This window comes from Accipiter gentilis, chromosome 22 (assembly GCF_929443795.1).
Source record: "Accipiter gentilis chromosome 22, bAccGen1.1, whole genome shotgun sequence".
Taxonomy (NCBI): Eukaryota; Metazoa; Chordata; class Aves; order Accipitriformes; family Accipitridae; genus Astur; species Astur gentilis.
Window position 1 is genome coordinate 26133368 of NC_064901.1, and position 25405 is coordinate 26158772.

Consider the following 25405-nt stretch of genomic DNA (forward strand, 5'->3'; position numbering starts at 1 on the left):
TTCAAAACTTCACCCAGGTAGCTGGCTACCTGCCCCGTTCCCCCAGGACCCCAAGTTCCTGTGCAAACGGTGCTGTACAGGTGGCAGCTTGGTTATCAAAGGAGATACATGAGTATACGTAAGCCTAGTCAAGTGCTTTAATTCCAAAGCACCCAGGAAATCACATTGAAAAAATATTGTCTTGTAGGGATACTGCAGGCAACTAAACGTTTTAATCGATTTCGAATTGCTACAGCTTTGGGGTTTATGTCCGTATAAGCGTAATTGCGCAACAGCTTGAGCTGTACAGGTCCAGTGCTGGAAAATGTTTTCCCTGTGCAGCTGGCACCACCGAGTGGAGAAAAGCATTTTTGCATTGGTTTCTGTTACAGCATGGGCATTAATGCAGGACTACAGGCCTAAGCTGCCCATAAACCACACAGATTTGGAAACTGCTGTGAGTAAAGGCATTTCATTTACGATTGGAATAAAAGCTCCAGATAAATTCCTTGAATTCTCGATTAAAATAGGCTGAACAGTAGTGCTCTGGGTACCTTACAGATTACTAAAAATAGTATTTTTCAGCCATAGAACACTCTCCATCTAAGGATAGCTGTTTTACAAAGCTAGGGAATGATAAAATCTCCTCTCTTACAGCTAATGAAAGTAACATATGGATTGTTCACTCTGCAGGAGAAAAAGGGATAGCTCTGAAATTCAGCCAGTTGTCCAGGAAAGTCTCCCCAAAGTTTTAAATTATTTTTATTTATTCTCAACATCACTATTTCTTTACTGTGGTACTTTGGAGCCCTCTCTCGTGACCCAGCTTGCCCTCTCCTCTAACTCTCAGCTTCCTGGCGGGTCCTAATGAAAAAAACCAAGAACATTTCGCAGGGAAGCGGTGTTCGGAGCGGCGCTCCTGGGAGCTCGCCCACTTCAGCGGTGGCACCAGCTGAGCTGGAAACAGAAAGTTATTTCTATCGGGGATTTGCTTTACACTGAGAAACCACTTTTTTTGGTGAGTCCCGAGCCTTCCGCACCCCAAGGCCCCCAAAGCTCTCGCCGCCACCTCAGTTTTAGCAGCCCCCCCCCCCGCCCCCCTCCCCGCGGGGGTGAATCCTGACGGTTATTCCACACGAGCACGGGCAGGGCTGAGCGAAAACCGCCTGGGCAGCTAAAACCCACGGCCGACACCAAAAACCGGCGGCGGGTCGGTTTGTTTTTCCCCAGAGGGCCGGCAGCGCTCCCTAAGCCGCCCGCCCCGCCGCCGTTCCCCCCCCTTCTCCTCCGCGGCGGCAGGGGGCGCCGCAGCCGACGCGGCGCCTCGGTGCGGCCCAGCTTGGTGGAGGCGACCGCCGCCCCGCCGCCTCACCGAGGAGAAGGCGGAAGTGGCGCCCGGCGGGGTCGGCGGGCCGGCGGCGGGTGAGTAGGGGCGGGCCGCGGGCCCGGTTCTCCGCTCTCTGGTCAAAGGCGGAGGGGCCGGCCGGGGCTCCGCCGGCGCGAGTGGCCGTAGGCGTGTGGCGTTGCCGGGGCTGGCGCTTCGGGAGCGGAGCGCGGCCCCGGCTGCCGGGCGGAGCGCGGCGCCGAGCCCCTACGGCCTCCTCGCCGGGAGCGGGGCTCGGGCGTCCCGGCTGTGTGGGCCCCCGGGGAGGGGGGGGGGGGGTGCCGGTGATGGAGGGCCGGCGGGCTCGGGCGGAGGCGGGGCGAGGCGGTCCCTGTTCCGAAATTGAAAGCGTGCGGCGGCCTGCTGGCGGCGGGGAGCCCCGCCGTGCCCTGCCTGTCGGCGGCGAGGGGCTCGGAGCCGGGCGGGCTGGCCCGGTGGGCCGGGAAGCGGGCTGGAAGGGCTTTCTCTTGCCTCTTCGCCGCCCGGGGTGTGCCCTCGGCCGGCCGAAGGAGCGTCGGCGACGGGCAGCTGCCGAGGGCAGCTCCCGGGCGTTCGCTGCGGCGCAGCCTTGAGTGCGCCGCTGTAACAGCGGGCTCGGCTCTGGTTTTCCAGCTGTGAGATGGAGGTACTCGATAAGTTTCTCGGGAGCATGTTAAAGGCCTGTAAGGATCACTTGCAAGAGAGGTTACTGTTTCTAAACCCGGTAGCTCTATTTTCTGGCAGAAACTGGCGGTACTTAATATTTATGGCAAATTTACTAACTCGAGTAATAAGCTGCGACTTCAATAGTGCTTTCCATCAATTTCATCTGGTTTAGATAGCTCACACCAAGTCTTTTAATACTTAAACGGAAATCTCGGCTGTAGGTGGGAGGAAAGTGTTCTAATTATATCCTTCATACCCAGTAGTTAACGCTAGGCAAAAATATTTCTCCATGTTTGCCTCTGAAAAGTTCTGCGTGTTGCAGAGCTACCCGTGAGCTGTGTGGGTTTTGTTGTAGTTTATATACCACTGACAGAATGATTAAGAAAGTATTGATTTGAAGCTTTTGGTGAGGGAGAGGTCGGAAAAGGAACAGGGCGGGGGGGGGTGGTGGGGGTGGGAACACAACAAAGTTACTGGCTGCACTAACAGCTTCTTTAACATCTCCAGTGCATTCTACCCTGTGTTCACCAACTGCATTAACACTTGCAAGCCAACTGCTTTGTCTTTCCATAGTATGAAAGGGCCATAAAACTAGTCCAGCTAGTGTCAGAAGCAAAAAAGGTCACAGAAGCATGCTGATAAAAGCACTTGGATCATTCCCATGGCAGGTATCGCTTTGAGCATAATTCTTCACCGTGTTCCACATTACCTTCAGTTTTCCCCAGCAACTAAAGATTTGTGGAGCTCAGTCAGGCTCCATTGAATGAGAAGTTGTCAAGACATAAATGGCTTTTTAAGTTTTGTAGTATTGCCTCACTGCAATACTGCTTTATATTCAAAAAATGTCCTACTGTATTTAAAAGGACGATGCACGCAATAGATATGCTGATAGACCTTCAGAATGAAAAAACGTCTGAGGTGAACATGCTTTTTCTTCACTTGTTGAACTTTCATGAGTTTAATATGTCAGGAGGAGTAACTTTTGTATCTCAGCAGCACAAATTAGCTAAACAAAAATTAAAAAGTTTTAGATCCAGACTGTGAAAACTAACAGTAAAAGATTCTGGGTATAAAGCATGTCAAAAAGAAAATTAAAAGTAAGGTAGAGTGACGAGGAGAAGTGTTTTAGTTGTTTCAGAATGTGTGCTTAATTCAGTCTTTCTTTTCCCAGGGTCTCAAATCGTTTTACTAATGCCAGATTCAAGCCTAATGCTTGTTGAGGTAGATGGTAATTAAATCTAGCATGGAGACTGTGCCTTGCGGAAATGACGTTTGTTCATAGCCGTACTTCTTGCTGCCTTTTTTCGAAGTACTTTCTGACCTGATGTTTACTTTGACTCCATTATGGCAACATCTTAAATTCTCTGCAGATCTCCTGAGGGATATAGAAAGGCACAATGCATATCTCAAAGTGTTCTCAGTGTGCAAAGGGAGAGCAGAGGCCAAAGAGAGCAGAGTCTTTGCCAGAGTAAAGAATTAAATAGTATTGTTCTTTTCACTAACGACGCTTTCCTTGTATTTGTTAATCTGAACAATTCCCAGTGAAATGTCTCTAGAAGTTAGTAAACTGAAGAAAGGTTTGGGGGATTTTGGTTTGGGTTGGTTTTTTTGATTATGGAAAAACCCATGGAATATTTTGGTGTTAAATACAGTATAGTGCACTTCCACTGCTCACTAAAATTAAATTCGTTTTGCCATACTTAAGTAGGATAAAATATGAACATAACTGGGAGTATGCCACCATCTAGTCTCTTAAGTAACACTTAAGCATAAAAATACATACGTGATTAAAGCCTGACAACGTTCTCTCCAAGCAAAGAGAAATCACCTGGAAAGCTTCAGAAACCCCCAAAGGCTGCTCCGCTCCAGCGGCAGGAGCTCTCGATAGTGTCTAGTGAGCTTTTAATGTTGTTGTTCGATTGTATTTGCCTCAAACAAAAATTCTTATTTTAAGTCTTTTGGTTCACAAGTTAAAATGATAAGTATAGTGGTTAACCAAAAGACTTGGAAGTCTTAACAGTTACTGCTATTAGAAAAAAAACAGTTGATATCTCGACAAATGTTTGCAACATGCTTGCAGGCTTTTTCAAGAAACCAGAATCTGTTTTTTGCAGTTACGAGTTCTGCCCGAATCTCCTATTGCTTTGGCTTGTCTAGCCATTTGATAGCTTTGAACTGAAAGTGTTTCGTAGGTATTAATTAAAAGGAACTTGCATCATTTTATGTGTTCTGCCTGGATGAGACCAGAGTGATAATAGTTACAAACCTCATAATGTAAACACACAGTGCTTATCACTTGTCGGTAGACCATTGATTAAAATGCCTGGGAATAAGTGTTGCAAGTATTGCTTCACAAACAAATTATTCAAAGTCACTCCACTGGTCTGTCAGTCTCATGCCCCAGAAATCTGTATGTACAAAACTGTTCTCAATGAGGCAGAAAAAGAAAAGCAAAAAGTTTGGCCAGTTTTTCTGTCCATGTGGCGTTGAAGGCATTTCCACTGCTGGCTGTGTGCTGGCCAGGCTGCAAGCAGATTAATTATGTTTGTGAACTTCAAGTAAGAAAAGGGATTTGGAATAGTATTCTGTATTGATTTCCTTTCTTATATAGCTACTTAGTGTGAATTTTCTATGACAGGGCATGTGGAAATTAATTATATTCAGTACTTACTGATTAATACTCAAAACTTTCTATTTCATGGTAACTGATAAGCCTCTCTGTTCAGTGTTCCTTCACCTTTGCCAAATGCTCAAAGGTATCATTTCATATTTCAGTGTATACAGGATACAATGCTGACTTTTATTTCCTCCCTATTACTCTAATTATGGCGTAATTTTCCAGGCAATCTGAAGATATCTTCTGGTATCAGTAATATTTTTTGATTTAGAGAAGTTTCTGGATTAATCCCACAGCTCTTTGGAGCATGAAAATCTGTGGAAGTCCTACCTAAACCCCATTATATTATGGGACTCTATGAATCAGAGTACTGACTTTTGCTGTGTGCATTAATTTAAAATGTGGGTGGGTTTTAACTGTTTTGAAATTGTTTTTGTCAATCATAAGGTACATGATTCTTGCAGGATTTGCTCGTTTGGTCTGACTGTGCTATCTCGGATCAACCTAATCCCTTTGTAATGCAACAGCGTAAATAGCAACCTAGCACAGGTTACTTAGTGGAGAAAGGTTTTGTTAGGGTTTAAAGTGGGAAGGGTATTATGGGGACTCCCTGTGGTCTTAACTGTGTCTCTTCTGGGGCGTGAAGGTTTGATCCTTAGGGCATTCCAGGTTTCTGCAGCACAAATAAAGATCAAACAAATTCCGTCCATTACCATTTGGCCTGGAAAGCACCTTCCTTTCTGTTGTCAAACAATATAACTGTTGCCTTGGAGAGAGAAATCAACCTTTTCTGGCCCAAGGACTTTGGTTACCTTGTGTGTGCAAGCTAAAACCCGTTACCTATCTACTGTGCAAGTCTGATAGGACTTCCTAGCTCTAGAAAAGGGCGTTTCAGGTGCTTTACCAAACAGAGTTTTAAGACTTTCTCTGCCTGAGAAACTTCACACTAGCAAAACCAAGAATTACCATGTAATGATCCAGTTTAATTTCTGTTTTTCCTCGATCTGAAAGCTGGATGTTGTCCAAACAAAAAAGGTCATCGAGCAGGCTACCGAAGTGTTTAATGTATTAAACTACCGACATCAAAAAAAATTGATAAAATCTAAAGGCTGTGGTGTAGACAAGTTATTATAAATTAATATTTGCATATTGTTGTAGTTGTATTTGACTCAGTTTTGTTCAGCACAGAGGAAGAATAACAACTATTATCAATAGGGTAAAGAAAAACTGATATGGTTTTGGGGGGATGTTTGTTAGGTTTTACTTCACTGGTAATCTATTTTGTAGTCAAAAAGAAAGGTTTGCAATTTGATGTGAATTTGGGGATATATACTGGTTTGGGTTTTAAAATACATCCTCTTCTAGCCTCAAAATCTTTTAAATTCCCCAGGGGAGGAACATGCAAAAAAACCTACTACAGTAGGCCCACAAATTGTCTGCTCCACCTTCATCAAGGGAAAGACCTGTCATCAGCATTCACAATATGCTCTTCTGTTATGGGTTTTCCTCTAGCACTGCTCCGATCAAGAAGATTGAATCTATGTTCCTATTCTGGAGGATAAAATAAGTGCCACAAGAAACAGAACTAATTCCTACTATAGTAGTTACAACTTGTAGAGGAATTGTTTTAAACTGTGGTGGAGTAATCACGCCTCAATTAGTGGTCTGAGTAACAGCAGTGTGGCTTTTGATTTGGAAAGTTGTGCCTTGTCCCACACCTCTAAATACGTGTGGAGGACACAAGATTTTCCTCACAGATAAGATGAAATGGATAAGAGTTGTAGGAGAAATCCTATCTTGTATAAAACATGAACAAAATTAAAAATCTGGCTCTTAATCACCTCATTTAAGTTGCATCTTTGTGTCTGAATTTCCCTATTTAAAAAGAGGAGCCAATGATACTTGCACTTCTTTTTTAATGAACCCCTTGGTCATATGCAGACAAAAAGCTCTGTGTGGGAGTGGAGTGTATCACTGAATAAGGCGGTGTTTGTGTGAGGCTGGGATGTTGACTGGTTGCAGTGACTCACTCATTAAAATGACACTGGTACAGGATTTTTCTTTCTGTAAACTGAATGTACATACCTGCTGTGTCTGTAGAAACAATTTAAACGGGCAAAGAGAACACCACTTGCACAGAAATTAAATCTACAAAGTGTTCAACTATCGAGATTATACTGTCAGATCCTGTCTTCTTCCTTATAAGAACAATATTTCAAATAGTATGTTTTTTCCTAGCAACACCCCAAGGGAAGAGTCGCGCGCTTCTTTGCAATTAACTTGACAGCTGAATTTGGGTAAAGCTATTATATTTTCCTCCTTTGCGACTTCCTGAATTCCTTTGTGACGTTGCTAAAGGGATATATGTTCCTCTTCCCTTTCTTAGACTCACTAAATATACCCTTGTGGCTTAGAATAATGTGAATTTTTCAGTCCTAGGCTGGTCTGTAGATTCTAATATCCTGTATACCAACATTCCCACTCCATTGGCCCAACTTAGTTCCTGTGATTTTTTGTGAAAGGTGGCCTGTGGACTAATCATCCTCTGCAGCAGCTGTTAAATAGAAGTTATGTTAGTTTAATAATGGAAACAAGTTTTTTTGCTCCAGAGAAAGAGACCTACCAATGGCAATCTAAAAAAATCTTTATGTCACAGACCATCTTTCTAGTCATTGATTCTTCTGCTTCCATTCCAAGTCATTGGGGGAACTGCTCAGTTCCATGGGGTTAAATTGATCGTTGCTGGACTATGCCTGAAGCAACCACTGAGAATTTACTTGATGTTTAGTGTCTACTGCTGTTGCGTTTAGGAGCCTTTATTATAAAGCCTGTTGTGGTAGATAATGTATAGGGATAATACATGGGGGCAGAGAACAGTAACAGAAGTAAACACCACTCCTTGGTTATGGTTCCAGACAGCTCTGCTATAGAGTTATTTCTGCATAAAGTGAGCATTGCTGACCAGTTCAGTACAATTCTTAGCTGTCAAACTGTGCTTTGAGACTCTACCGTAATGGTATTTTGGAAATGTCAGGAAGTCTACTCCTCAGATACTTCTCATACCTCTGCGTACCTCAACAAAACGGAAAGTCACATATTTATACAACAGAGTAAAAGTTCTGTTTTGATTCTAGCTGTAACTGACCTCAATATGGTAAGTTTGCCTGTTTGGTTTTGTTTGGTAGATCTGCCTCTTTTTTATTGTCTGCATAACTGGAAAAAAAATAGCTTGTACACTGTTAGCTTAGGCAGTATTGCTAATTACCATGTAGATGGCCTAAACCACATTTCTGTACTGTTGCATGTGTTCAAGATATGTTTCCAGTAAAAGCTAGTTGGGGCTTTGTGTGATTAGTATTTCCGTTGATGTAATCTTCAGGTGTCATAAAATAAGTACCCGAATAAAACTACCTGTATGTCCTCCTCCTACCCATGAACATTTTGTTAAAATGACTTGTGATGTTAAATTCTGAGAGGGGCAGGAAAAAGTTCAGGTTTATGAGCTTGTGGTCAAGGTAACCCTATTCATTCTGCACCCCTTGCTGCCCTCAGAGTCTGCAGTAGTGATGCATATCAACAATCGTTACAGTTCAGCTCTTGTTTAATCCTTAGATTTCCATCCCTAATATGTTTTGAATGGTGTAATGGTATTATAGTGAATGCAGTATGTGAACATTGGAAGAGACCTCTGCCTATACAGCTGTGCAAAAGAAGATCAAATCTGGGCTTAGTGGGCTCATTGTGCATGCCTGGCTCTTTAACCCTCAGCCTACTCATACTGCCTTGCACCTGGTGATAACCTCTGTGTTTCAAAGAAATGTCATTTATAGAAAACTAACCACAGTGGGATTCTAAGAAAATGGCTGTAACCATTAAAAAATTGCAGGAGAGGAAAATTGCTTGGACTTTAAAAATTTATATTTGTTGTTTAGACCTTTCTTTAAAGTTCCCTCATTCAATGTAGAAATATTGGCAATCTGTTTGGGGATACCAGCATTTTTTTTTAATTTCATATCCATGAGTTCAGTCTGCTTTGTGAGCATTTTAAAAGCAGACTTTACCATGCCATTCACCGCTATTCAGGGAAATGTGACTTTTATCTTCTGTTCTTATAGTCGTGTCCCATCGCCTCCCCGCTGGCTAGACTGGAAGAGGGAAAGGAGAGCAAGAATGAGTGCTAGTAGTTTGTAGATAGCTTTTGAGCTGTGGAAGTATTAGCCTTATCTCATGTCTAGCTGCTTACTCAATTTGAAGTCCTATTGGCAGTTTTAAAATGTTAATCAGCAGTGCTGTATATTTGAATTTCATTTGCAGCACAGCGTCTGCTTGTGGGTACTTGGACTTGCATTTTATTTGTGGACGTGCACCTAAACTGATTTGAAACTTATACTGTAAATTGCTGTATACAGAAAATGTTAAATAACATTTATTAACTGCAAGGAAAATACGGAATTGAGCTATTGTCATCCAATAAAACCTGGTTTTGTACAGCATTTTTCATGCACATTATATCTGAATGCTTTAGAAGTAAATAATGCTGACGGGGTAGAGAGGCATTTTCAGTAAACATAGCAAGAAGAAAGAGTATTCCTCTTTTTACAGAAATCAGATAGTCAGATGAAAGAGATTACAGAAAGGTGTGAGTATTTGTGTTTGAACTAGGCTGACAGGATGCAGTGCTCTTTTCTGTATACTACAAGATAAGTAAAAAAGATAGATAACAAAAACCAGGAAAAAACAAAACTAGTGATTTTGAGTAGAACCAAATCTGTGCCACTGTTCCAATGTTTCTGGTCAGAAATAAAATTTGTTCTTGATTGGAAAGGAAGGTCTTGGACTATTTTAAAGTAACGCATCTTTTTGTCATCTTGCAGAGCATTTCTGCGTAGCACTTGATTAGCTACTATGAGCTTGCTATATAGTGATAACAGTTGTGGAGCTCGAGACGTGGAAAGCGGCTGCTGTGCAGCCATGGCCAGTGCCTGCAGCGTTGGAGCGAAAGAAGACAGCGTAAGTGTCAGCAGTGGGACTGGAAACCCTCCAAGCTCTTTCACAGAGGAAACACAAGGATATGATGTAGAGTTTGATCCGCCCTTGGAAAGTAAATATGAATGTCCAATCTGTTTGATGGCTCTTCGGGAAGCAGTGCAGACACCGTGTGGACACCGTTTCTGCAAAGGCTGCATTGTCAAATCAATAAGGTAAAGGAACATTTATGGAAGTTGGCAGAGCAGTTTAAGAGCAATGTAAACTGAATAGAAATGCTTAAGGTGCGTTACCAGTGAGTGCTAATAGAACTCTGGGAATTTATAATTCATTAAAGATGCTTTCTAATAAATACCACATATGGCCAATATGTCATGAGTTTGGAAGTTCCATAAGCTTTAGATAATTTGACATTTATACAAATTTACCAAGGTTATGAATATAAAAAATCTGATTGAACAAACATGAAGTAATAATTTTAGTCGTAGCCAAATCCTCCAAATAAATTCCTTTTTCAGCCCAGGATTATAAAACCTGTCTTTTCCCTATGATTGTTTCTCTTGATAACTACAGGCAACTACAGACAGCACGGTTCCTTGGTGCACATACAGCAATGCTTTCAGTTCTTCACTTGAAATCAGCTGCTTCCTTGTTGAGCTTGGAAGAGAGAATGTAATGAGGGAATAGTCTCGAACAAAGCATTGAGAGAGGAAACTAGGTGGCATAAGGGGAATGGGAATGAGATATGAAGGCAAGAACAGGCTGGGCTCATAAAAATGAATGATTGAAAGAGCAAGTGAAGGGCAGAAAGTACACTGGTAGAGCATACTTCCTTCAAACCTGGCATACAGTCAACAGTGTCCCACACGTGTCAGTGAGTATTGGAACACACTGATAGAAGGCTAGCTACTATGCTGTAGGGTTTTTCCTTCTCAGCATAAGCCAGATTTTTTCTTATCAATTACTCACTTAGCTCAAATGTCACAGTACTTCGGTAGGGATCTGAATATTTAAATCTGTGTGACCCACATATAGAACTGGTTGATTTCCAACCTTATTTTGCACACCTTTGGGTAAAGGTCATCAAACTGTCTTCAATGTTACCATACAATGTTGGTTTTCCCAAGCATTTATTTTTAGCATGCAAAATGGATAGTGCTTTCTTGATTGGTTTTTCTATACCATTTATCCATATTTCTATTCCATTTCTTTTTCTCCATGGTCCATCATTTGTAGCTCACTAAATGAATAGGTTCCCTACTTATGATAGCAGAAGAGGAGGCTGTTTTCCTTTCTAGCAAGCGTAGAAATTTGTGTGTGTTTGCAGCACAGTTCTTGTTAACATTAGTTTCATCAATATTTCTGAGAAAAGGATGCAAATTCATTATCCAGAAAATGCAGAATACCACCAGTTTTCACCCATGAAAAGTGACTCACCTGTGGATTCTGCAGAGGAAGCTGACAGATATTCAGTTGTCCACTAACCATACCATGAGATCACCCTCTTCCCTTAGTCCCTTGCCTTGTTCACTATGTTCCTACTTCTGCAAGAAAAGTTCATCAGGCCTTACCCAGCTGCATCACTCAATGGTACTCATGTCAGCCAGGTGCAAGGAGGAAGGCAAAAAAACCCCAAACCCGAACCTGTCAGCTTTAACCGTAATCCAGTTGCCTAGGCACAAGCAGTTGGCTTCACTTTCTGGCCTTTGCTTTGCACATTCAACCTAAATTCTTTCAAGAGGTTAATGTACATAATTTCATGCATGCTTGTAAGCCTTGAAATAGATGTTTGTACTAATAAAGGCCATTAAATTTTCGAATTCCTTACTTGCTCTCTCTGAGCTTGCTGTATTTCTTGGCAGTAGAAGTTTTTATACTCTTCTTTACCTTTGGTGTTTCTGGAAGGAAGAAAAGAAATCTTTAAACCTTTTCACAGGAGTATGATGTCTATAAATCCTGAAGGTAAATTAGTCAGTACTTAAGTATACTGAGCTTTAGAAATGTCTGCTCACCAATCATTTCAAAGAAAACAGAATTCCTAGGTTGAAAACTGAGGGGAAAGTGACTAAACTTAAAATGACCAAAAATGGGTGTCTCATTTCCAGTCTTGCAGATCCTTAACAGCTAAGGTGATCTTGTTTTCTAATCCTTCTGCTGATGAGCTGCACAGTTACGGTCACTGGTTAGATGAGCTGCACAGTTAACAGTCACTGGTTAGAATTTACCACAGGACTGAGTGAGGAACTGCAGGGAACCCATGCTCAGAATGCAACATCTCTTAGCAGGTAGAGAAACTTCCTTCTTAAACCCCAGGCATGGGAAATGGTTTCTCTTCCTTTTTAAATTAACAGAGCACTTACTTGCTCTGCTCAAAGTTTTAGAGTCTGCAAACAGTTTCAATGACCAGAAGCTTTTGCTTCTTTTACACCTTTTCTCTATTTTACTTCAGTTCTGTAGATAATGTTGATTGTTCCCAGTGAATACTAAACACAGGTGGAAAGCATTTTTCATCTTGGAGACTATTGATGATCACCCTGGTATTTCAGGTGTTTCGTTGGTAGTAAATGTTTTCCCTCATTCCCCACTGAACTCTGTCTTTGGAGTACAGTTTGAGTGAATGCTTGTGAAAGCAGAGCAGACAACTGGAAGTGCCAGACCTCTGAATCCCTGAAGGGCTGAATTGCATGCTTAATTGGGATCCATGGATGAAGCTATTGATTTGGAGTATGTAGTCTCTGCAGTACAATATTGATTTGGAGTATGTAATGTCTACAGTACAGTGTTGATTGATGTCACTGAGAAGCTTCTACAGAACTAAAATGAAAATGGAAAGTGATTTTTTTTTTTTTACATTCTCTGAGTAATGTTTTTTTCAGTAAGTCACTATCACAGCCTTTATTTGATCAGGAAAAAAATGCTTCTCTTTATTCCTCATTTCCTCACTGTCTAGCTCAAGTGAACACAGAGATTAAGAATTGTAAATGATAAAGGACGGACAAGCAGGTTTTGAGTAATTGCTTCTTGTCAGTCTACAAAAACAATTGTAGTTGTCCATGTTGCAGAAGTTGTGGCTGCCACTAGAAGGATTTTTTAAAAAGCTTTTAAAGACTGGAGTCTTAGATCTTACAATGTGAGGGACATGATTAGACCAGATGGATTTGATCATGGTAAATGTTTGCCTCCCAGAAAGTCTTGGCATCTTTTTAAATATAGCTGTCTGAAGTGCTTTGAAGTGCTATGAGTCATGGTAGTGAAGAAGCTTATCTACTGAAGTAGAACTACAAATAATAGTTTACAAATGTTACTGTCTACAACATGCTTGATTAGAAATTTGAGAAGAACTAAGTTCAGATGCAGTAGCTAATTAAATTTCACTCTAGTTTTTCTTCTCCTGTATCTTAGATCAAAGGTGACTTAAGGCTTGTAGTAGAACTCACCAAATATCATACCCTCTGTTTATTGGAAAAGCAGAATTATGAGCTGACAAGGGGCAGCAAGGAAAGATCTGGGTGCTAGCAGTTCATCAAACAGCCGGCATGGCTGCAGTTAAAGTGTATGCCACAGTGTATGTAACTGTTTCAGCTTCCAGGCTAAACTGCTCTGTTGCTCAAATCATGGAGCAGGCTTTTTCTTTAAACAAAATTCTTCCGGATTTACTTTTCATACCTATATTTTAATTTCGATGGAAATTATAGGAATATACATTGTACTTTGTTATTGTTTCACAGGTACTATTGTGCGTGGCACAGCCCGATGTGATAAATAATTCCAGCATAGGAAAGCCTCTTCTGTAATGTAAATTAGAACTGAGATGCATAAACTCAGTTCTGTCATAGGAAATGTATACCAGCATCTTGGTCTGTAGATGGATGTAAGCAGTCTTTAAAACGCAATCCCAATACTTGTAAATGGTGTTTGACATCTGTTTAATATACTACAATAAGTTATTGCTCTTTCCTTACTATAATTATTGGAAAATTGCCATTCATTCTTATTTTAGTCTTTGTCTGCTAGTTATTTAAACTGGGGATCTGGTAATCATTATTTAAAATTAATCTGTTGTTGTCTGTTATTATATATGATTAGCTTTTCTGTGTAGAAATAAGGTTGCTGTGTTACCAGCAGGCCTACTGAACTATCATTATACTTCATTAAACAGGGTATTTGCAACCAAGTTATACCTGTGAAAACTGATTTCCTGTACGTTGCCTGCAAAGCGAGGGAAAGTTCCTGGGTTGTGATACAAGATCAACACGCTGATCATAGCTTAGGGAGCTCTGAAACAAAATGGCACGCTAGGTATTTTTTCCATTTGTTTAGGATTATGACACTCAGGCTTGTGGTGAGTTAGCTCTTGCAAGCAAAACCTAGGAAAGGAAGTTCATTGTCTCTTCTTGAAGTCTCAGCTTTACCCCTGCTTCCTCTAGCAGCATTGCTGATGAAGGACTTGCTGAGCAATTATTTCCTTTTCCAGCAAAGAACACAAATTCCCTCCTGGTCTCTACAGCCCACTAGGTTCTACTTCCCCTCATGCTTGCAAGCAGTGACAATGATCTGGCCTTTGATCTTTGCACCACAAGTGCTCTCTGACATTTTTCCGCCCCATGTATTTTTCCATTTTATTGCTGTTTCCATTAGCACTTCAGCTCAGAAGCTTTGATCCCTCATGCCTCTTTAACTGTATTATTTAATTATGAATAGATATGTTGACCTACTGCTTTCAGAAATGAGCTGATACTGGATATTTCTTTAAAGGAAAATTTAGTGGAGGTGATCCCTTTTTAACTCCATTTTTAATGATTCTTGTGTTTAAATGTAGGTGGACAGAATGAGACAAAGTGGAACAGGCTGTTAGTTCCCACCTTGTGCAAGTTGCATGCACTCGTGTTCCACCATCAGACTCCAGACTTTGCCAGTTAGCACTGACTTCGTCTGTCTGCTGTTATAATGGCTTCAGATAAAACACCCAATTCCAAATCCAGTGTAATTTTCATAGTTATTAGTAATTTTTGCATCTGGAGGTTTTTTAACTCTTCTTAGCTGTATAAATGGACAAATTGAAGGATGACCAGCTGATCAAATGGTCATACAACAAAAACAGCGAAATGAGTTCTATGAAAAGTAATGCCAAATAGATGAAGTGAATCTGGAAGAAAAAAAAAAAAAAAAAAAGACGTTTTTTGCTTTTTCTCTCAGCTGTGATCCCCTTGGCTGTTTATAAAGTGAGAAAGAAAGGAGAGAAGGTCCAAGAATCTTTGAAGGTTTGTTTTGAAATAGTATGTGAAATATTCTTTGATGTTTGAGCTATGTGAAGTACTTACAGAAAAAGGACCGTAAGTTCTTAGTTTCTTTACATCCTCCTCAAGTTTATTTCCAGAGTATCTATCATGGCATTTGTCCAAATAAAAAACTATTCAGTTAGGAAAGTTCTCCGATCCCAATCCTGCCACCTCTAGTGAAACTTGTGTATTGTCAGTTTCTCTGATGTACATTGCATTCTTTCTGGTAATTGCCATGTATATGCCATTTTTTTCAAAGAGTTTCTTAATATGTTATAAATTGGCCACTAATGTCTTGCTAGTGTAAAAATATTTTAAATGAAGGGTAAAGGAAACTTGGAGTCTCTTTTTCCTTGCTTTTCTGTGTTGTAGAGATGCAGGTCACAAATGTCCAGTAGACAATGAAATTCTGCTCGAAAATCAACTTTTTCCTGACAACTTCGCTAAACGGGAGATCCTTTCATTAATGGTTAAGTGTCCCAACAAGGGCTGCGGTATGAAGATGGAGCTGAGGCATTTAGAGGTGAGAATTAGTTTTTAAAATGTGGAACCTTGTTTTCATAGACCAGTAAAAGTTCAAAATGACTTAACAAAGATGGTCATATCCGATACGTGTTTATGCTGATTCAATGCATTGTTCATTCAAGACTGTAGCTACACGTATTTGGTTTTTGATGAGTCTCTAACTGTAATTAGGTGATTCTCAAGTGAACATTGTAGTGCATGAAAATTGTACTAATGCAGCTTCTCTTTAGGATCATTCATGTTTGTCTTATGATCAGCTGTATCTGTACTTCACACAAGTTCCCTGAAGTCAGTTAAATATTCCCTCAAAGCAGCTAGATATATTATTTGAAATAATTGTTTTGGAAAATAATACACGAAGTTAAAAGGATAAACACAAAGCTGAATTTTTACCTGAGAGCATTCTTAAAGCTCTGAATACATGAAGTCCTGAACTTAGTAATGGGACAATAACAGGCAATTGGTGAAGTCAGCCTAAGTGTGTAAGGATTTGCTTGCATGAAGGAAAGGTTGCAGTTTGTACCTCTTGTACTGTGCTTTATCTTGAAAACAGAGGAGACGATATTACCTGTTTGTTGTATCAAATACGTCTTTTGTCCTTGTTCAGGACCATCAGTTGCAGTGTGATTTTTCCGCTGTGGAATGCCCACAGTGCCAAGGAGCCTTCCAGAAGAACCATCTGAAAGAGCATATGACACAGGAGTGTCCAAGGCGTCAAGTCTGTTGTCCAAACTGTGCCACATCTATGGCCTATGAAGATAAAGAGGTACTTAGCAGGCATCTCTGTTTTTTCAACCTTCATTCATATGGGTTTGCTTGTAAATGGAACATCAGTTTAAAAAAAAAAAAAAAAAAAAAAAAAAGAAAAAAAAGTTTTGGTCTAGAAGAGCTCTTTGTACTGCACAGGTGACAAACTACAAACTCAGGACATGAGTCTAGAACAGGTGAAAGCTGGGGAGAGGATTGTGCTTAAATACAAACTTCTTGGGAACCCTGTGGTGTGAAAAGACCTGTGTAAGAACCATTGATTTTTGGTCTTACCAACAGAGAGGCTGGTATCTACTGCCAAAGTAACACCCAAAGCAGTATTTATATTTACCGTTTTTAAGCCTGGCAGAAAGGATGTGTCAGGAGATGCATCTTTTGGGGATATCTGCCAATACACAAGACTAAGATCATTTCTGAATTCTTCTCCTGACTCTGCATTTTTCACTTGGGTGATACTGAGGATAGTCCTTCTCTTTTTGAGCTTCCATTTCTTTATCTGTATATGGATGTGTTTTATCTCAAGGGCTATTAATTTTATGATATCATATTATGAATTGTCAAACAAAAATACCTCATATAGTCCAACAATACAAAAGAAACCTTTAATGTAGTTCCACTACAATTGAACATGAATTTCAGAAACAGCTGGATAAACTCAGACTCCTTTGGAGCAGAAGAGCTTTAGGAAGTAAAATAGCTGCAACTTTATGAATCTCTTGTATCAGTCAAGGAAAAAACAGTAACTGTAGAAAACATACTATTCAGAGTAAGGGGATTGTCTTTGTCTCACAGCTAAATGCAAAATTTGAAATGTAAATAAAAATCTAACACCTTACTAGAGGTGATTAGCACTCTTTTAAATTGTGTAACTTTACTGATTCTTTCTTTCCTCTCTTTCTCTATTTGATAACTAAGCTCCATGACCAAACCTGCCCACTTGCCAATGTATTTTGTGAATATTGCAACACAGTGCTCATCAGAGAGCAGGTAAGACACTACCTTACTCTGTGTTTGATCTGGGTCAGATGTTTTGTATTTACATTGCTTCTGTAATCTGAAATTAAACTTGAAGAAACGGTTTGTCTGCTAGCTAATAAATCTCTACCTGTCTGTCTCTCTGAACATGTTGCATCCAATGCAGGTATAATACTCTTAAATGCTGCTCCAGCTTGCAATCGCAGTCTGGTAAACCTCTGTAGGATCACATTGTTTAGCTATACTGCTTCTTGACAGAGGCCATGCTGCATGTTTTTGATCTTGAATGGAGGTTAAAAAATACCAAGCAGCTGCCAGGGATTATGGCTGACATTAGAAGACAAGGCTTTGATTTGGGCAGAGGGGGAGAGTATTTGTAATTGAAAAGCCACTGTTGGAAAGTAGCTATAAATAGTTTACTATCAAACTGTAGATGTCGGCTGAAATTCTGCTTGTCCATTACTATTGTAATAGCTGTTATTATTTCTTCTATTTAATAATAACTTAGTTAATTGAGAGGAAAATGATAAATGTTATTTAATTTGCAGCCTATCCCTGTTAGAATGGGATGGCAACTATGTTAATGACCTGGGTTAAAATAGAGAATGATCTTGTCAAATTGGAGAAATACTCTGAAAAACAGGATTGAGTTCAGTAACAACAAAGGCAAAAATCTGTTGTTGGGTAGAATAATGAACTGCAAAAATAGGGAACGGAGAATGCTAAACTAGGTAATGGTTTAAAATTAATGGCTGACCTATATTAAGCTTGTGTTCTACTTCATTATGATACTTAAACAAGGCAAAGATACTGGATTGTATAAACAGGTATTTTGCCTGTGAAAACCAGAATTATTCTTTGCTCTGTGTTTAGGGCTCATAAGGCCACAGCTGAAGCTGTCCATCTTTCAAGGTGGGGATGGATAGGGAGGATCCAGGACAGCGAGATAATCGGGTCTGGAAAATGCAGACCATAAGAAAAATGGAAGTAACTTGAGCTTTTTGAAGAAGAGGATAATGAAGAGAGACACAACAAGTATATGCAAGTAGTGCTTCAGAAGGCAAGGAAATGGACTGTGATCTAGCTTAAGGATAGGCTAGAAACAAAAGGCATTTGTTCTAGCAAGAAAACCCGACTGCTTTCTGATGCCTAATGTAAGAACAAAGGCAATGAATTGTTAAAGTACATATAAGGAGGATGTAGAATTTTTATCATCAGGTAACATTTTTATTTAAAACTTCCATATTTCTTTGAGAAATTATATAGGTATAAACTGATCTGACTTCAGGTACCTATTCAGAGTCCATCCAGCTGTACTCCTTTATGATGTTACAAAAGAATACTCTTGATGGAAAAATTAATTTCAAATCTGGTTTGTTTTAGATGCCTAACCATTATGACAATGATTGTCCTACTGCCCCAGTGCCATGTTTTTACAGTGCCTTTGGGTGCCCTGAAAAGGTAAGCCCTTTATCAGAATCATGAATCACAGACCTTCTGCATGTTTTTGTTGTTTTATTTTGTTTTTTCCAATGTGTTCTATTCTTGTCTCATTCACCAGCCCAAATCCTCAGTGATTTGTGGGTTTTTTTTTTTGTTTTGAGGTATCTTAATTCTAAAACACTACATGTTCACACATTGTCTTTCAAAGGTCTTTACAAATTTAAAAAACTCTGTGAATTATTTACTTGATGAACTTGCTTTTATTAATCCATGATTGTTTTCTCAGCTTTCATGTCAGTAAAGTAGCTTCTAGCATTTCTTCCAAAGTTGTGACCAAACACAGTTATGGCTCTTACGAGTTCAGTGAAGAAAACTTGACGGTGCTTTAAATTTGATTAAATTCTAGAATTATTTAATCTGGTTACTCTTATTTTAGTTGTTTAATACCTCTTTGTAAAAATGGATCTTCTCCCTTCATCATTTCTGCATCAGTTTTCATACACCTTTGTATTTGGTACTATGGAGCATTTTAGCAAATCAATGAAGGGAATACAATGCTGATTTAGAACAGAGAAGAAATACTAAATATATGTTTATCATTAAAGCTTTTTCAACATGTCACTATTTTGAGTTGAACAGTATTTGCCCACTGGCTTTTGAACTTCTTTTTTCATTTGTCATAACAGTGATCTTAAATTTGGAGCCTTCCATTGGTAAAGTGCTACTTTGTCACATCACCTGGCCTTGATTCACATTCCAGTTTTTCTCACATAACAGAAGCAACTAGTTGTTTCATTTTCTTCAGAGTCACATTTAAGATGTGATTGAAGATGATGTTTGATATGTTCCTAATGCCACATCTCTTAAATTCTAGATGCAAAGGAATGAACTGGCACGACATATGCAGGAGTTCACTCAGGTTCACATGAGAATGATGGCTAAGAGTTTTCAAAATATCAGTGTTACTGCTACAAATCCTGTACCCTTCATCAATGGCCTACCCTTTGAGCCTGCGCTCTTCTCACACGTGTCACATGCCGCATATGATTGTAATCCAGAAGTTGAAAACTTCAAAGAAACTATTCAGCAGTTGGAAGGTCGTCTGGTAAGACAAGATCACCAAATCAGAGAACTCATTGCTAAAATGGAGACTCAGAACACTCACATGGCAGAACTCAAACGTACTATCCGAAATTTGGAGGGAAAGATTACTGAAATGGAGGCACAACAATGTAATGGTATTTATATCTGGAAGATTGAGAACTTCAGTGGACTTCAGAAAGCCCAGGAGGAAGAGAGACCTGTTGTGATGCACAGTCCTGGCTTCTATACTGGAAAGCCTGGCTACAAGCTGTGTTTGCGCCTGCATATCCAATTACCAAATGCTCAGCGTTGTGCTAATTTTATATCTCTGTTTGTCCACACTATGCAAGGAGAGTATGACAGCCATCTGCCTTGGCCTTTCCAAGGCACTATACGACTTTCTATTTTGGATCAATCAGAAGGCCCTGAAAGGCAGAATCATGAAGAAGTAATGGAAGCCAAGCCAGAGTTACTAGCCTTCCAGAGACCAACAATTCACCGCAACCCAAAAGGTTTTGGTTATGTGACTTTCATGCACCTGCAAACCTTGAAACAAAGAACCTTCGTAAAGGATGATACCCTTCTGGTGCGCTGTGAAGTTCTAACGCGTCTAGATTTAAACAGTCTCCGCAGAGAAGGATTTCAGGCTCGGAGTACTGATGGAGCTATGTAGCCTGTAAGTCTTAACCCAAGGAATGGAGCCACTATTCATGTTCTTCCACCACAGATTACAAGCGTGCTTCATCATCAATATAGGCTGCATTTGTAAAAGATCATAGTTGCCACTGTAGTTGATCTTCACCCGAATAGAACTTTTGTTGTTGCTGGTATACTTTTTTTCTGTATGAGGTCATGTGTTCAAATATTTGGTATTGTTCTCTATTAAAGTAATAAGCTACTTCCGTAGCAAGCTAACTAAATGAAGTGTCGTTAATCAAAACTTAACTGCCTACAGGAAAGTCCTAATGAAGTACCTGTACATATCAGTTTGGTTAAACTTAGTCATATCAGAAAAGACCTGTAAATCTTTTTGCCTCAGTGCCTTGGAATAGATACTGTAGCAGGGAAATAGCTAAGTTAATAAAGATGAGGTTGGTTTGTTTGTTTGTTTTTCACAGAGCTTGGGAATGTTGAGACAGTTTCTATATTGACTTATCTAGAATTTTGAATTGGCTGTGCTTCTCTTGAAATCAAGTCAGGTTAAGACTTTGCTCGCATCACCAAGGGTTGAGGTATGCTTTGGCCCTTCCCTCCTGTGGAGTTAGCTTCAGGAAGTTGCATGTCGATGTAGAGTTGATAGGGGTATTTCTGAAAGACGTGGTAGTGTTGTGGAGAAGGCTAAAGGACTCTTGAGCTGAATTCACTGAAGAAATATTTGTGATGTGGTCTGAAAGGGCCTCCCCTAATTCTCTTTATTTTGATAAATCTTTTTGTGCTCTGGGCCCAGAATGTCAATCACCATCACCAGAGAGTTGAAAGTGCAGCATTTGAATGAGATACCTTTGTGCTGTGGGATCTCCTCCTAGTGCTGGGCATTTTTCAGGTTGTGAGTGGATACATGAGCAAAGGCATGTACTAACTAGATAGGGTGATGGCAGAGTTTGTTTTATTGTTGTTGAAACCTGAATTTGTACCAAAGCTGAACTTGTGACCTGCAACTGTTCTAGTGATCTCTTGGTGTTCTAAGTGACCTATGTCATCTCCTATGAATGGACAGCTACCTATATCGACATCCAGCTGTCCTGTTAAGACGATAGGAGCTGGGCTGCCCTCAACATTTTGGAGGGGAAGAAGAGCCTGTAAATTAGTGTGAGGAAAAAAATTGCAATCCTGTTTGCTCTTAGGAAAAAAATCTGGCTTACATAGTTACTCATTTACCAAACACTAGATTCACTATGTCAAGAATTTGTGAGCTTCCTAATGTTGCATGTATTATTGTTTTCTGTACTGATTGTTTGTATGCCATATAAATGTTAATTTTGACCAGTCAAAGCTGAGTAGTTCGAGTTCACTGGTGCTAAAAATTTTAACTTAACCACGGTGCTGATAAAGTTCTGAATCTTGTCTTTAAAAGGAGGGAAGAAAAAAGTTTTGTTCGGCTCATAACTTAAGTACAGAGTCTGATATCAAAAAAAAGAACTAAGCCATACATCAGCATATGTATATTATTTCTCCAAGCTACTGAAACAACCCAAAGACTTGAGACGCTGCAACTTAAAAGATGCTGAAGATTCCAACTATTTGGCCTCATCAAAGCAATCCCATGGGGATCATCAGTGGGGAAAGTGCATATGCTTGATATATAAAAGACTAATGAAAGCCTACTATGGTATATTGATTTGGGAGGCTACTCTGCCTGCCTGCATGAGATTAAAAGTTCCAGGACCCAGCCTACCACTTTGTTCCTCATATCCAGATAAGTAAAATTTACTTTGCAGATAGAGCCTATTAGTTGAAGAGGGGTTGTGTTCAATGGAGTATTGTCACTACTGAAACATGAACTTCCCAGCTAATGGTAAATAAGTCATTGACTTATTTAGTGTATTCTGTGTGTTTAGAGGACAGGTGAGCACATATTACTCAAAATAGGAAAAGATCCATACTTTACAACTGTCTTTTTAAACCTGTTAAGTAGTCTTTATACTGAATAGCCTCATTCTGTTAGCTGAATTGTTTCAGATTGTCTTCAGTTAGAGCATTCCTAGTAGATAAACCATTCTTAACCAAGAGCTTTTAATGTATGTGACAGTGCCCAGACCCACTGTATACAGAAGGCACTGTACACTAGTTCTCCAGTAATTTTCAAGCTATGTTAATTATCCATTTTTTTCCAGGATGCTCAAAGACTACCATTCTCTTGGGGGGGGGGGGGGGGCAGAAAAAACAATTGTAGTTTGACAGCTTCTTCCTGCCACAGTTCCTTCCTCAACCTTAGTGATACTAAGAAAAATGTCCTTAGTCTGTGTTCTAATAGTTTATACCCAAAACCCACTAAGTGCATTAATACTTTCTTTCCTTTTGAAGCTTTGCATTATGGACTGAATTTTTGCTTTGAGCCTTATCTGCTAGATCTGATATACTTCTGCCTTGGGAGGCAATTCAATTTGGTGGCAGGTTCAGGAGTTTAAATGATTCAGGGTAATATTGTACAATAGCACAAACCTATAGGGAATAGAATGCTACTGCATGTGTAATACTGTATTGGCCACAGTAATATGAATGCTTTATTCACTGCTGCTATTCTACTGGTTTTGTATTTTAATATTACCAGGTAGAACTCTGAGTGATGCCAAATTACTGTAATGCCAGAGTTTTACATGAGAGACTTTCAGAGCTAATTTGCTAAGTATCAGTTAAATCTTACTGTCATGAAAAATTATAAATGTTAATGAAATGTTTATTCATCTACTTGTTCCATTTTCCTCTTTCTTCCCCCACCTTCCAAGCTACTCTTCTTCTTAACTGCAGTTCCAGAGCTTTCTCTTACAAATAAGATCATCTTCAGCTAATGGAAGAACTTAAGAGTCTGCATTGTTACCATCTCGATGTATAGCCTTCATGAGTATTACCTTTATCTTTTATTCAAACTTTTCTAAGGTTAGCATGAAGAGATTCAGTTTCTATGTGAGAATATATTTTCACTAAAACAGCCTCTCTTCTCTTTTCCTCTTCCTCCAAATCTGATCTTTTCTTTTGAGAAATTGTTTTACCATGGTGGATTGAGGTATAATTGCTAGAACTACTTAAATGGAAGCAGAATGCTATGCAGTGGTGAAAGTTGTCTCAAAAACAAATATGAAGAAATACGGGGATTTAACCAGTTTCCTGTGTAATTTCTTCAGGAATGGGGTTCTTTAGTTCTGTAATTCTTGATGCTTTGCAGCATTACTGGATCTCAAGGTGGTTTAGAAAGTGGCTTTAGCTGCTTTTATCTTCCAAATTTCTGTTGTCTTGACTGCATTTTAAGTAAGTCAGCCACTCTTATTGTGTGTATTTTGCAAAGCTGCTATGGCACAAATTTTCCTATTATAATATATTGCAAATGTGTTTTCTTTTTGCCTCTGAATGTTTTCCCCTGCAGGGCAGGGAAAAATTATTTTACTAAAATTATTGGTATGTAATGTGTATGTGGGAGCTCAGACAATGTGAGATGTATAGACTTGTTTTTTAAGTGGTCTCATGATATGCCTGGTCATGTTTGCTATCAAGGGATTAAACTTGCTAATGAAATAAAATCAGGGTGGCCTTTCTGTTCTTATTTAGAGATGCTTTTGCATCAAATATATTGATGATGGATCCAAAAGATTATTCTGGGGTCAGTGAAAGGTTTGTATTGGTTTGCATTTGAACAGAATGCAAGTACTCCTGTTCCCTTGGAAGTATCGATAGATTGTTTAATATATTTTGTAATTAATGCACAGCTATATTTCTGACAGGATTTAAAAAAATAAACTAATTAAACTGTGCACTGTATGTTGCATCTTTATTCCTGTGGGGGGCTATTCAGAAAGATTAACTAGTCCAGGACCTTTGGGTAGTCTCTCTGTCTTGTGGGTCTCAGAGTTGGCTGGTTTTTAATGAGGGACACTATGTGTCATATAGCACCAAGAAGGCAAAAAAAAATCTTCTGTCATTTGTAAAGGGTAGCGATAGCTTTTTTCATTACTAGAAGACATAGCTAGTGTAATTGATGATAAACTAAACGTTCTCATGATCATCCTGTAATTTAAGATGCAGCTCTGAAAAATACTGCACACTATCACTTCTCTGGCCACATCCTGCTTGCTCGTATTTGTCACAAAAACAACAGGGTTGAAGCTTAGTTGCAAGATACTCAGAAACCAAAGGGAGTTCCTCTGTCAATAAGAGAAGTAAGCATTTGCTTCATGGCAATCTGCTAATTTATCTCAACCACAGAAGCATTCTGGATCTGTTTTTTTAACAGCATCTGCAGGAAGGGAAATCTTGATCTCTGACTCCGTGCCCTATAGAGTGTGTAATGTTCAAGACCTTCACATTCTTCTAAGGAAACGTGGTGGAATTTACTAGACATAATACCTAATGCACTGCAGTTAATGTCAAGTTCATTATGACTTTAACTTTCATCCAAGTTGGTCGTAATAGCTTCCATGAGTAATGGATAGGAAAGCATGCTCAGATACCAGCATCTACTGTGTTAATCCATTTTTAATGCTCTGTATTTTTAAGTGCATTCAGTCTTCTTTCGATGAAATGAAGTAATAATGGCCTTTTTCTAAACAGGAACATTAGGCCCATGCAGCTGCACCTATGAATGGAAAGGCAACATGCTGAAATGGAAGATGCCAGCAATATAAAAGTATGTTCACACCTATGTAAATACAAATGTCTCGTATACCTGTACGTTTCTGAAGAAACTTGGCTTTGTACTGCTAAACTAGATGTGGACCAGGATAGTCTGACTAAATATTTTATTGGACAAATACCAGTTCATTGCAGCGACTTCACAGGAAGAATGTGTTTGTTTTAGCCAAAATCCTTATTTAGTGCCAAAGCAGTTGCTCTGCTGCCTTATCCCAAAAAAAGCACTAGCCCAGCACTAAGGCTGTTCCATCTGGAAAGAAAACTCCTTGTGCAATTCCTTACTACGCTATCCTGGGTGAGTACACACACCTCCTCTGTGCTGCATTTAGATGCTGTGACTATAGCCTCTTCCAAGACAGGGGTTGGAGAAATCCACAA

General features: G+C 39.7%; 1 protein-coding gene across 2 annotated transcripts; it reads left to right on the forward strand.

Moving 5' to 3' along the window:
• The first annotated feature begins 1338 nt into the window (after positions 1-1338).
• TRAF6 (TNF receptor associated factor 6) lies at positions 1339-24275 on the forward strand. Of its 2 annotated transcripts, none has more exons than XM_049825972.1 (7): positions 1339-1401; positions 9500-9826; positions 15263-15413; positions 16023-16181; positions 17099-17170; positions 18542-18619; positions 19476-24275. In XM_049825972.1, the coding sequence occupies exons 2-7, from the start codon at positions 9531-9533 to the stop codon at positions 20355-20357; spliced, it is 1638 nt and encodes a 545-aa protein (XP_049681929.1). In that variant the 5' UTR covers positions 1339-1401; positions 9500-9530; the 3' UTR covers positions 20358-24275. The 2 variants fall into 2 exon arrangements, with proteins under 2 accessions (XP_049681929.1, XP_049681928.1); XM_049825971.1 differs by lacking the exon at positions 1339-1401 and adding an exon at positions 2477-7779.
• Positions 24276-25405: the final 1130 nt, after the last annotated feature.